The 12,737-nt window shown below is 47.5% G+C and overlaps 2 protein-coding genes across 3 annotated transcripts in view; both read right to left on the bottom strand.

Annotated features, from left to right (window-relative positions):
• The window catches only part of LOC144695488 (TNF receptor-associated factor 2-like), a 498,558-nt gene that overhangs the window by 98,697 nt on the left and 387,124 nt on the right, over positions 1 to 12,737 (bottom strand). The window lies entirely within an intron of this gene.
• abhd16a (abhydrolase domain containing 16A, phospholipase) overlaps positions 1 to 12,737 on the bottom strand; it is a 69,730-nt gene that overhangs the window by 11,949 nt on the left and 45,044 nt on the right. For both annotated transcript variants that reach the window (XM_078566451.1, XM_078566452.1), the window contains 4 exons: positions 10,094 to 10,198; positions 8,194 to 8,257; positions 7,336 to 7,392; positions 2,648 to 2,710 (listed from right to left, as the gene is read on the bottom strand). In XM_078566451.1, coding sequence (XP_078422577.1) covers positions 2,648 to 2,710; positions 7,336 to 7,392; positions 8,194 to 8,257; positions 10,094 to 10,198 — 289 coding nt within the window. The remainder of the gene's footprint in view (positions 1 to 2,647; positions 2,711 to 7,335; positions 7,393 to 8,193; positions 8,258 to 10,093; positions 10,199 to 12,737) is intronic.

Below are 12,737 nucleotides of genomic sequence, written 5' to 3'. Positions count from 1 at the left end.
CAGCCTCAGATTAAAGGGAAGACCTTTTAGAACAGAGATGAGGAGAAACCTCTTTAGCCAGAGAGTGGTGAATCTATGGAATTCATTGCCACAGAAGGCTGTGGAGGCCAGGTCATTGAGTGTATTTAAGACCGAGATAGATAGGTTCTTGATTGGTATGGGGATCAAAGGTTATGGGGAGAAGGCGGGAGAATGGGGTTGCAAAACTTAGCAGCCATGATTGAATGGTGGAGCAGACTCGATGGGCTGAATGGCCTAATTTCTGCTCCTATGTTTTATGGTCTTACTATCGAGTCTCCTACCACTATTGCTCTTCCCCTCTTTTTCCTCCCCCCCCACTGTGCAGCTGAGCCACTCACAGTGCCGTGGCTGCACTCCGCAGAGGAACTGTCACTGTCATTGTTTTCCAACACAGAAAAACGGTTCTCGAGCGAGTGTGGTTTTGGTTTTGGATTGAAGGCGGCGCAGGTTGAATAATTTTGTGTCTGTCTGTTCCATGGGTAATTTGCTGGAGCTGAGGTGCAGAATTGCAACGAGGAAACTGTAGAAGTGTCATTGCACAACCCTGTTCGACCCCTGACTTCACTACATTGGGACCCATGGTGGTTCCGTCGGTGAGGATTACGGCTTGCCTGTCATCGTGGAGTAGGTGGAGGATCGTGACAAGTTTCTGAGGGCAGCCAGGTTTGAGGAGGGTATTCCATGAGCCTTTGCGGTTGACAGAATCAATAGATTTTGAGAGCCTCCTCTCGATGAAGGCAGACGGAGATGAAATTCACCATCGCCTCCAATGTACCAACTCGGTCTTCGATCGGCTGAGGAAAAGAGTATTTGAGGACCATGATCTCAAGCCCAAGACTAAAGCCATGGTTTACAGGGCAGCAGAGATCACTGCGCTCCTACATGCTTCAGAGAGTTGGACAACCTACGGCAGGCACCTCACTGGGGAAGTGCCAACAGCGGGGCCTTTACAAGATCCTCCAAGCCCATTGGTGAGAAACATGGTCCAACAGCAGCATCCTCTCCCCAGCCAACCTGTCCAGCATTGAGGCGCGAGAGACTCAAAACCAGCTCCGCTGGGTAGGGCACGTGGTTCAAATGCCTGACACCAGACACCTGAAGAAACTGCTCCACTCAGAACTCAGTCATGGCAGGAAACTCCCAGGAGGGCAGGGAAACATTTTAGGGATGTCCTCAAAGCATCCCTGGAGAGGTCAGACATCCTCGCCGACTCATGGGAGACCCTGGCGTGTGACCGACCAAAACGGAGAAGGTTCATTCGGGAAGGCACCGAACACGTTGGCGGAGTTGGCCGGGAATACGCAGAGGAGAAGTCAAAGCGCAGGGGAGAGCACACAAACCTCCAAGCGCCTCATCTGCCCGACCCTTCACGCATCGCCTGCCCTGCATGCGGCAGAGTCTACAGATCACGCATTGGATTGATCAGCCATCTCAGAAACCATCGAACCGGAGTGGGAGCGAGTCATCCTCGATCCCGAGAGACTGCCTCAGGAGGAGGAGGAGGAGGAGGAGGAGGAAGAGGAGGAGGAGGGGGAGGAGGAAGAGGAGGAGGAAGAGGAAGAGGAAGAGGAGGGAGAGGGGGAGATCTACAGCTCATGCCTGCCATCTAAAGTTAGCAGTGTGCTACTGCAATTACAGAACACCACTGGCCAGATAGGGAACTCGTGTTAATTTTACTGAGTGCAGGACAAGACATGAATAGCAGCATAGAAGATACACTATATTCTCCAGCATCTTTCGAACAGTTGATGCTGCCAGCAACTCTAATACCACATAGCAGGTGCTGCAATTGTTAATACTCAGTGTGCTGACCAATTGGAGAGGTGAAATTTTTACTCCTTTGTGAGTCACAACTGGACTACTAATTTCTAAATAAAATAGTTCATCCAAGATATTTAAATCCAGTAGGGAATTAAGGAGAAACTTCCTTATCAGAGGTAGGTCTGAATGTAGAACTCGCTACCTAACACACAGTGCGGCTAAGATGAGTAACATGGATGCATTTAAGGAGAAGCTTGATAAGTACATGCGGGAGGAAGGAAAGGAAGGATATGCTAATGGAGCACAGTGAAGTAGAGTAGGAGGAGGCTCCTGCGGAGCATGACCACCAGCATGGACCAGGTGGGCCGAGTGGCCTGTTTTTGAACTGTACATTGTATGTATTTCTATGCAACTTGCATGGAGATGAAAATGTGTGGGGAGTGTGTGTGGGGGAGGATGGGGAAAGGGGGGAGAGGGTTAATGAGCTATCCCAATGGTTTAGCTGGTACAGACATACCCTCCAGCTCAGCCTACTGCCGGGTTCAGCCAGGGCTGAGGGAGGGGGAGAAAGTCCACCAGCTTGCTATCCAGTGACTCCCCCCCCCCCACCGGTGAAGCACACACACAGGTGCACATTGGACGAGTCGAGTGTCGGGCCCAGGTAGCGTTGGTTGTCATGGTCAAACAGCTGCCAATGCTCGCTATTTAGCCTTGTGTGTAAACAGCCACCATTGAGTGAGTGAGTGAGGCATCAGTGGGGGAAGCCCAGGCATTGGAACAATCATGCCTTCAGAGGGTGGGGCGGGAATGAAAAAAGAAATGGGTCAATAGCTAAGAGAGAAAATGCCAAACGCTGGTCCATTACCTGAACTGAAGGAGCTTCAGGAGAAGGTCATTGCCACGGTTCGACATGATATCTTCTGGAACCCTGAGAAGAACAGGATAGAAAAGACAGCTGGTAAAGGCGCTAGATAAAGACAGTTGTTGTCTTCCCGATTACCATTTCTCCCAGGTTATTCCCAAGGATTGGGCGAGAGCAGAAATGTCATGTGAACGCCGCCTCCTCCAATCTCTCCTCCAAGTCAGTCACATACCACCCAGACTTGGACTGATATCCCACGGTCCTTCCTCAGCGCTGGGTCACAACCCTGGAACCCCTGACTTAAACAGCACCTTGGCCACACGGGCTACAGCAGTTCAAGAAGGCAGCCCCCACCGCCATCTTCTGAAAGGGCAGCGAGGGATGGACAATAAATGCTGCACTGCCAGCAATGCCCACACCCCGAGTATGAATTTAAACAAAAGGTGTTTTGTTCTGGTCCTTCTCTGTTAATCTGTTTTTGCCGAAGCTTTTTGACTTGCACTCCTCAGAACAAATGCAAGGATGCCAAATTTCAATCTATACTACAGGAGAAAAGGGTGCCGATTGGTTGGCAAGTCGGCTCTGATTGGCCACGGAGAAAGCAACGGGGAATTATAGGCTCCCCAAGCTCCCGGGTAATTCAGAAAAGGCACAAGGCTTCAACATATTCCCTTTGTTTGCAGAGAACAGGTCCCTGCATATGTCGCTTCTAGCAGGTCACCAGCTCGACTGATTATCTGAAATTGGTTGCTCGTGTAGTTGTTAGCGCACTCAGGATTCACAGAATTGTTATGGTGCAGGAGGCCGCCATTCGGCCCATCACGCCTGCACCCGCTCTCCAAATGAGCATTATGACCTAGTGCCATGCTCCTGCCTTTCCCTCATAACCCTGCACATTGTTTCTATTTAAATAATCATTCAATACCCTCTTGAATGCCTCGATTGAACCTGCCTCCACTACACTTCCAGACCCGAACCACTCGCTGTGTGAAAAAGCCTTTTCTCACCTTGCATTTGCTTCTTTTGCAAGTCACTGTAAATCTGTGCCCTCTCATTCTCGATCCTTTTACGAGCAAGAACAGCTTCTCCCTATCTACTCTGTCCAGCCCCCTCACGATTTTGAACACCTCTGCCAAATCTCCTGGTAGCCTTCTCCTCTCCAAGGAGAACAGTCCCAACCTCCCCAATGTATCTTAACTGAAGTTTCTTATCCCTGGAGCCATTCTTGTAAACCTCTTCTGCACTCTCTCCAATGTGTTCCTATAGTGTGGCGCCCAGAACTGTGCACAATACTCCAGCTTGTTAGTTTCTTCTTGGAACTTGAGCAGGTAGCACTTGTTACCCAATTCTCAGTTGTCCATGAGGGGAGGGGGAGGTGATTTTTATTGAATTGTTTTCAGAACTGCCTAGCTCACAGGGCCACCTCACTAAGAGCATTTCACCTAGTGTGATTCCAGATACATGTACTGGTTCCCTTACCTGAAGGGTATTAGTCAACCAGTAGGTATTTTAGTGACCAGCGGTCAGGTGATATAATTGGTACATTTGGCTCAGTGTATCAAGACATCCTGAGCCATATAAATCAGGAGCTCTCCAATGTGTGCTGAGTCAGCAGATCACAACCCGCACAGCAGCTGGAGCATTAGAATTAGCCTTCAGTGTCTCGAGCAGGGAGGCAAGGGGGGGGATCAGCCAGGGTTTCCTGGGAGGGGTTGCTGCATGGCAGTCACTGCTCATGCCGGACTGTTTTTGTTTTAACAGAGCGAGGGGTAATAACCTGGGACTCGCTGCTTACGAGGGCAGTGGAAGACGAGACAATGAATGATGTCTGAATGAAAATGAACGGGCACTTAAGCAGGGCGAGAAGGATAGAGCAGGCGAATGGGACTGTCTGGATTGCTCCATGGAGAGCCAGCATGGACTCGATGGGCCGACTGTCCTCCTCGTGTTCCATAATGCTTCTAACGCCCCAGCCTTTCCGGTTGCACTTTCAGCCTTCGGGGCCCTGAGCTCGGGAATTTCTCGCTTGAATCCCTCTACTCCTTTACCTCCTCCAGTTCTACAGGTCTCCCTGTGACCTCTGCAATCTGACCTCTTGGGCATGATGGGATTTCCTTCATCGGCGGCCATTCTCTTCAGCTGCCTGGGCCCTCAGCTCTGGAATACCCTCCCCAAACCTCTCCGCCTCCCTCTTTCTCTCCCTCTCTCACTTTCTCTCCTCTAAGACGCTCCTTAAAACCTCCCTCTTTGACCAAGCTTTTAGCCACCCTTCCTGATATCTCCTTATGGGGCTCAGTGACAATTGCTCCCGTGAGGGACGTTTTGGGACTATGTCCAAGGGCAAGTTGCCATTTGCTGATCGTGACATGGTTTAACTCGGGGCAAATTCTGCAAGTTTCACTTTGATAACTGAGGAAGTCACCAGGACCTGCTGGCCAGGTCTGAGGAACACTCCAGGACCCATTTGACTGCACTACACTGGCCACACACACACAGTCATTTACTGCTTTCCGAGGTTTGTGTTTATTTTGAAACTAAGAGATGAGCGCATTGAGATCCTCTTTTTACTGATTCAAAACTTCACACCCAGACTCGTCGGTGCCGTTTTGAGGTCTGGTTGCTCACTCAGAACCAAACCTTCCTTCCCCACTCCCCTCATGTCACTCAGCAACCAGATGGAGGAGTTACTTGCTCACACCACCAGGTGACAGCACGATTCACCCAACAGCTCTGGGCTGAGCTTGACAGAATTCCACACAGAGCGTAGGCCATTCAGCCCATCGTGTCCATGTTAGCTCTTTGTCCAATTAGCCCCAATCCCCTGCGCTCCTTCCCTATCGCTCTGCAAATTTCATCCCTTCAAGTAATAGCAATAGGTTTTAGGGCTGGATTGTACACGTCTGCTTGGACCCGAAAATATCAATGGCAGACCAGCCACTGGTGATAAACACATGAGCGGGAAAGGAATAGAAGGATGTGCTGATGAGGTTAGATGATGAAGTTTGGGAGGCAGCTTGTATGGAGCATAAAAATCAACATGAAGCTGTTGGGTCAAATGGTCTGTTTCTGTGCTGACAATATGACTAATGTTTATCTAATTCCCTTTCGAAGTTACTATTAAATCTGCTTCCACATAACAACTTACAGCGTGAAACAAAATTCTCCTGGTTATTTTCAGCTTCAAGCTGTGCTCTCTGGTTACTGTCCTCTCTACCAGTAGGAACAGCTTCTCCTTATTTACTCCATCAAAACTCTTCATAATTTTGAACACTTCTGTTTAAATCTCCCCTAACCTTCTCTGCTCCAAGGAGAAAAGCCCCAGCCTCTCCACATAAAGGGATTTCCTCATCCCTGGTTTGCAATGTGTACAATTCACTTGCAGAGAACTGTTTTGCAGGGGGAGGCACACAGCACCATGAAATGGTTGGGTATGTGTCTGTTGGCCCTTCCTCCTTCCCTTCCCTCTCTCATATTTGAGCCATGCTACTGTGACCACAAACTTGAGGTCATGCAAAACTCTGCTGCCTATGTGTGAACTCGCATCGAGTCCCGCTCCCCTAATCACCCCTGTGCTCGCTGACCCATGCTGGCTCACAGTCAAGCGTTGCCTTGATTTTAAAATTCTCACCCTTGTTTTCAACTAACTCGGTTGCCTCGCCACCTCCCTATCTCTGTAATCTCCTCCACCCCTCACAACCCTCTGAGATAGCTGAGCTCCTCTAATGGTGGCCTCTTGTGCATTGCTCATTTTAATTGCTTCACCCTCAGTGGGGCTATGCCTTCAGCTGTCTGGGCCCCGAGGTCCTGGAATTCCCTCCCTAAACCTCTCCGCCTTGCTTTCCTCCTTAAAGCCTCCCTCTTTGACTGGAGCGTTTGGTCACCTGACCTCATATCTCCTTACGTAGCTCGGTGTCACACTTTGTTTTGTAATGCTCCTGTGAAGCTGCTCGGGATGTTTCATTTCATTAAAGGCGCCTACGTAGGTTGTTGCTGTGCTATTACTGAGTGCTGCAACTCAGGATGGATATATCAGCCATGGAGGGCGAGCAGCACAGGTTCCCCAGGTCCACACCACTCACTGAACAGGCGCTCTTATTAAATCAGGTCAGCACTTTATGCCAAGGAACATTGCACTTATTTATTCAGCTGTTGCTAAGTACCCGGGGTATTTTTTTTTAACAAAGGGTTAAATCATGAGGACAGGATGCACACACAAGATTTGTATTCCCATGAGTATAAGATATTATTTTATACTCATCCTACAAATGGGGAAATGGTGTTTTCTTTTGCGTTTAAAGCACAGGTTGACGACACCCAACTCTGTCAATGGTAACCCCCCCCCAGGATGTTGATAGTGGGGGATTCAGCGCTGGAAATGCCATTGAATGTCAAGGGGCGATGGTTAGATTCTCTCCTGTTGGAGATGGTCATTGCCTGGCACTTGTGTGACGTGAATGTGACTTGCCACTTATCAGCCCAAGCCTGGATATTGTCCAGTACTTGCTGCATTTGGACATGGGCTGTTTCAGTTGGTGGTCGTGCCTCCACATTTTGAGTGGATCTGATCGGAGATACAACAGGCAACAAACTTACCCGTGCATAACTTGAGGGCTGGTGAAGGGGGGGAAATAAAAGGGCCTTCACAGGCAGTAGGTGCCTTGCAGGCAATCCCAAGAGTGCATTCTACTTACGTGGTGGTAATGATCTCATCCTTTGTTCGCCTAATCAGTAACACGGGTCCTTGATACCTTAAAAAACAGTGAGAAGCTTCAAATAACTGGACAGATCAGTAACCTCACTTAGAACGATTCACAATTTACACACATATGCAAACGACAGAGCTATCATTAATAATCCTGATTTGGCCGCAGCTCAATTTTAAAACTCTCATCCCGTTTTACAAATTCCTCCACTGTCTCGTCCTCCGGCCCTATCCCTGAAACCTCATCCGGCTGCACACAACGCATAGATCTCCGCGCTCCCCCACTTCTGGTCTCACGAGCATCTCCAATTTTCATCGTTGCACCCACTGGCGCCAGTGCCTTCAGCTGCCTGCGCTCCAAGCTCTGGAAGCCCCTCCTTGACCCCTCTCCACCTCTCTCTCCTCCTATAAGGTGCTCCTTGAGAGAGGCAAAATTCAACACCAGCCACACATGGACATGCTGGAACGGATGAAAAAATCTTGATAAAAGAGGCAGGTTTTAAGGAGCATCTTAAAGGAGGAGATGGAGAGGATGAAAGGTTTAGGGAGGGACTTACTGAGGAGCTTAGAGCCTAGGCGGTTAAAGGCACGGCTGCCAGTGGTGGTGCAGTACATTACAGACAATAACTAAAGGCTCACGTCACCAGCAACAACAGCAGCAGTCTAGATAGATTTAACGCCTCTCTGACTTTACTGGACTAACACACAACGCCACACGTTAGCGAGGAGGAGCAGAAAGGCTGACCAAAGCCTTGGATAATACTGCGCACAGCTGCACACGGAGCTGACCACAGGCTGGCGGTGGTGGGGGAGTCGCTGGCGGGACCTTTAACTCAGGCTGACTCACTTGCACAGCTGGTCGGCATTGTTGAGGTTCAAGTAGTCCCGGACCGTTCGCGTGACGAGACCCTCTGACAACGACATAAGGTGGGAGGAGAGAGAGAGAGAGAGAGAGAGAAAGAGTTAGAGACCAAGATCATCAAGGTCACTAGAGCCCAACACACAACAGGAGGAGTTTCAATCGACAACACACCAGAAGGCGACAGGGGGACGTTGCCATCGATATTATCGCCATTTGGGCAGAGCATACAAATGATAACATGAATACATTAAAGCAAATGTCCTTGAACAATTTATTCTAAGAAAGACTAAAACGGTCAGACATCAGCCGTGAAGAGAAACAGAGTTAACGTTTCAGCTAGAGTGACTTTTTTTTTCAGTTCTACTGAAAGGCCACCGACCTGAAACGTTAACTCTGTTTCTCTCCCCACAGATGCTGCCGGACCTGCTGAGTTTATTCCAGCATTTTTTGTTTTCGTTTCAGGTTTCCAGCACCCGCAGTGCTCTGCTTCTGTATCAGTGTTGCGCTCATTCTAATCACGTGAAGATTTTACTGCAGCTGGACTGTAGCTGAGTAAGTTGTGCTGTGCAGTGACGTCAAGTCACATGAGGATCCGGCAGAAAACAATTTAGAGATCTCGTTCCACTCAAAAGGCAACAGGGAAATATGCAAATATTAATATTCACAATGTCTCACACCTTACGCACAAACACACCCACAGGCTTTCAACTGAAGTTGAATTATTTGATTCTCCTTGCTGCCATAGGGTTCAAACACCAGGAATCCCCTCGAGTGAGAGAGAGAGAGATAGCTACAATAGGCTGAAGTCTAAACTAGATAGTTACCACATACCCAAATATAAATGATTGGCTTCCATCCTCGAGCTGCACTCCTGGCCCTCCTCCTGCCTTTCATTAAGGGCCAGCAATTTAAAATACAGCGTGTATTGTATCATAGAAAGTTTACAGCACGCCAAGAGGCCACTTGGCCCATCGTGTCTGTGCTGGCCGAAAACAGCACCACCCAGTCTAATCCCACTTTCCAGCATCTGGTCTGTCGCCCTGCAGGTTATAGCACTTGAGGTGCATATCCAGACACCTTTTAAATGAGTTGCGGGTTTCTGCCTCTACCACCCTTTCAGGCAGTGAGTTTCAGGCCCCACAACCCTCTGGATGAAAAATGTTTCCTTATCTTCCCTTTTATGCTTCTACCAATCATTTGAAATCAATTCCCCTTAGTCACTGACCAGTCTGCTAAGGTAAATAGGCCCTTCCCAACCACTCTATCCAGGCCCCTCATAATTTTGTGCATCTCAATCAAATCTCCCCTCAGCCTCCTCTGTTCCAAGGAGAACAACCACAGCCTCTCCAATATTTCCTCATAGCTGCAATTTTCCAGTCCTGGGAACATCCTCGTAAATCTCCCCTATATCCTCTCAAATTCAATTACATCCTTTCTCTAATGAGGTGACCAGAACTGCACACAGTACTCAAGTTGTGGCCTAACTAATGATTTACATAGTTCCAGCATAACCTCCCTGCTCTTATATGCTACACCTCGGCTAATAAATGAAAGGGTTCCATCTGCCTTCTTAACCGCCTGATCAGCCTGTCCTGCTATCTTCTGGTGTATGTTGACAATATTCATGGTAGGAAGAAAGATAGAAAGGTGGTGAATGTGACTTGTGCATGAATTTGATTATAGTGAGGTGATCTCCCCATGACACTGTCAAGGCCAAAGGTACATCTCCCTTCCTGTAAGTGCCTTGCTACTCATCTTCCACAACCTTTCTGTCCATATCTAGCTTTCCCTCCGCCTTCAATTTCTTTCTGTCACCTTACCCCTCCCTCCCCATGATTTCTATCCAATCTAGTAACAGGGGCGAGTGGGGTTAAAGGCTACTTACTGCAGCTCTCTGGCATGACCTTCAGCGCCAGCGGTACAAGGTCATCAAAGGAAGCATCCAAGACGAGGGCACTGATCTCTGGATAGGTCATCGTTGCCCAGGTAGCTGGAAAAGGCATTGTCAAATGTAACAACTATATGCAGTAAACAATAAAAGGATTGAACCAACAGGTGGTTTAGTTTTTTTATCCCCCCCTTGCTCTGGACGCTACTCAGCAGGAGGACACAGGAGGAAAGATTTTCTTGTACCAGCACCCTGGCCCACTGAAGCGTCATAAAGCAGTGAACACAGGAAAATCCAATGAGGGTAAGGACCTAGGTTAAGATGCCAGCTGTTGTTAAGATTGGACATGTCACAACCCTGAGTGAAACCTGGCTTGGTAGATCCTAACTTTGCTTTTTTTTAGAAACCGTGGAGGTCAGTTACTGAACACATTCACAAGAGTCTGCCGGTATACAGTTAACACAAAGAATAAAACGCTTGTTAAACAAGAAAAAATGAAATATATTACACTAGATATATACAGAAAATGATTCAAACTCTCACGATTCCTTATATCCCAGCAACCCTTACAGACACAAAACCTCAGTGAAGATTTACCACTGTCTCAACGCCAGGGTTTCTTGCTTGGGTTAGCTCAGTTTCAAACAGTTTCCTTCCGACGGGCTGTTGAACATTCACTGGATGCTTTTCTTCACCTGAGATACCCAAAAATCACAATCTAAACTCACTATTACTTCAACTTCAGAGCAAACACATGCATTTCCTAAACTCAGTTCCGTAGCATGCTTGCAGGATTTCTTATTAAAGAGATTAGACCTTCTGCCTGCACACTCTCTGGTGTATGCACACTCTCTGGTGTATGCACACTCTCTGGTGTATGCACACTCTCTGGTGTATGCACACTCTCTGGTGTATGCACACTCTCTGGTGTATGCACACTCTCTGGTGTATGCACACTCTCTGGTGTATGCACACTCTCTGGTGTATGCACACTCTCTGGTGTATGCACACTCTCTGGTGTATGCACACTCTCTGGTGTATGCACACTCTCTGGTGTATGCACACTCTCTGGTGTATGCACACTCTCTGGTGTATGCACACTCTCTGGTGTATGCACACTCTCTGGTGTATGCACACTCTCTGGTGTATGCACACTCTCTGGTGTATGCACACCCTCTGGTGTATGCACACCCTCTGGTGTATGCACACTCTCTGGTGTATGCACACTCTCTGGTGTATGCACACTCTCTGGTGTATGCACACTAACTGACTGCCCTTTGTGTTTCCCTATCTCTCTGCATGTCTCTGGGTCCCGATGGATCGGCAACACCACAGGTTTTTTCTACTTTTTAAAAAACTTCTGTTATGACTGATGCAGTTGGTGAAGCGGAGTTATTTAAAAATCCCAGAGGGAAACTTTAAACAACTGTCATACGCTATAATTTTAAGTGTTATGTTTGAGATGCGATTCTAAATTCAGGAATCAGGCCATCAGTTCTTGAGGTTTTACATCAAACTAATTGAAACATTGGATTAATTTACACAGGTTAAAAATATAGATAACACATGGCTACAAATTATAACTATCATAACTTTTAACAAATTGCCAAACTAATCTCCATTAAGGCAACAACAACCCATAGACTTAACCAAAACACCAGGCAAAGCATTTTCACCGTACAAATTCAGAGTGAGGTTCTTTCCACTGTAGAGCCAGTTGGAGGCTTGTTGCTGCCTCTTGATCTTACATTGCCTCTGCTCTGCACACCCGAAAACTGCTGAAGTTATACCTACCAGCCCCACTGAATGTTATTCCTCATTGTATCAACAACCTCTGAACTAAACTTCTCTAACATTAAAACCCCTTTCATTGTACCAGTTTTATTAATAATATAAACATATTGCTTAGTAGCTGCTAGAAAAGTGTCAATTTTCACCCCACTTCTTGAATGCCCTTACATATCAAAACTAGTACATATCAAAGCACCCAGACTAGCTGGCTTTAATCCAATTAAGACACACCCACAGACTAAACCTCTATTTTAAAAGAAAAATATTTTCCAAAATATTATATACATTAATAGCTTCATGACACTTCACTAAATTACTAACCCCTTCTCCTCACTTCAGTACAACCTCAGTAACTATGCATGTATACAAACAGGGCCCCAGGCTTCATGGCACCCAGCTCACAGAGACCTCCAAATGAAACTAAAATCAGGATTCACCTTTCTTAATGCCCAAAGACAAAATATGAATTCAATTTAGAGCTATACATTGTTCCCAACACCTGTCCTTAATTCCTAAAGCTGGGAAAATCGAGCTAGCTCCATTAAAAAGAAAACGAGATGAAGAATGAGCTGGGAAGCAGGTGCATTTCTATAGCCTCCTTCACAGCCACAGAGCCTTACGGTCAATGAACTACTTTTGAATTGTGGTCAGTGCTGACATGAACGAAACTTGGCAGCCAATTAGTGCACAGGCAGCTCCCACGAACAGCAATCTGCTTTCCTTTTAAGCAAACTTGCTTAAGGGATAAATATTGGCCAGGCCACCAGGGAGAACTGCCCAGCTCTTAAGTTGAAACAGGGCCCCGCGCACGCACACGTTCCGGTCGGGGTCCATGGAGCTTGGTCAGGAG

This window comes from Cetorhinus maximus, chromosome 21, assembly GCF_964194155.1.
Source record: "Cetorhinus maximus chromosome 21, sCetMax3.hap1.1, whole genome shotgun sequence".
NCBI lineage: Eukaryota > Metazoa > Chordata > Chondrichthyes > Lamniformes > Cetorhinidae > Cetorhinus > Cetorhinus maximus.
The sequence above is the reverse complement of the archived record's forward strand: the minus strand, read 5'-3'. Positions and strand labels throughout refer to the sequence as shown.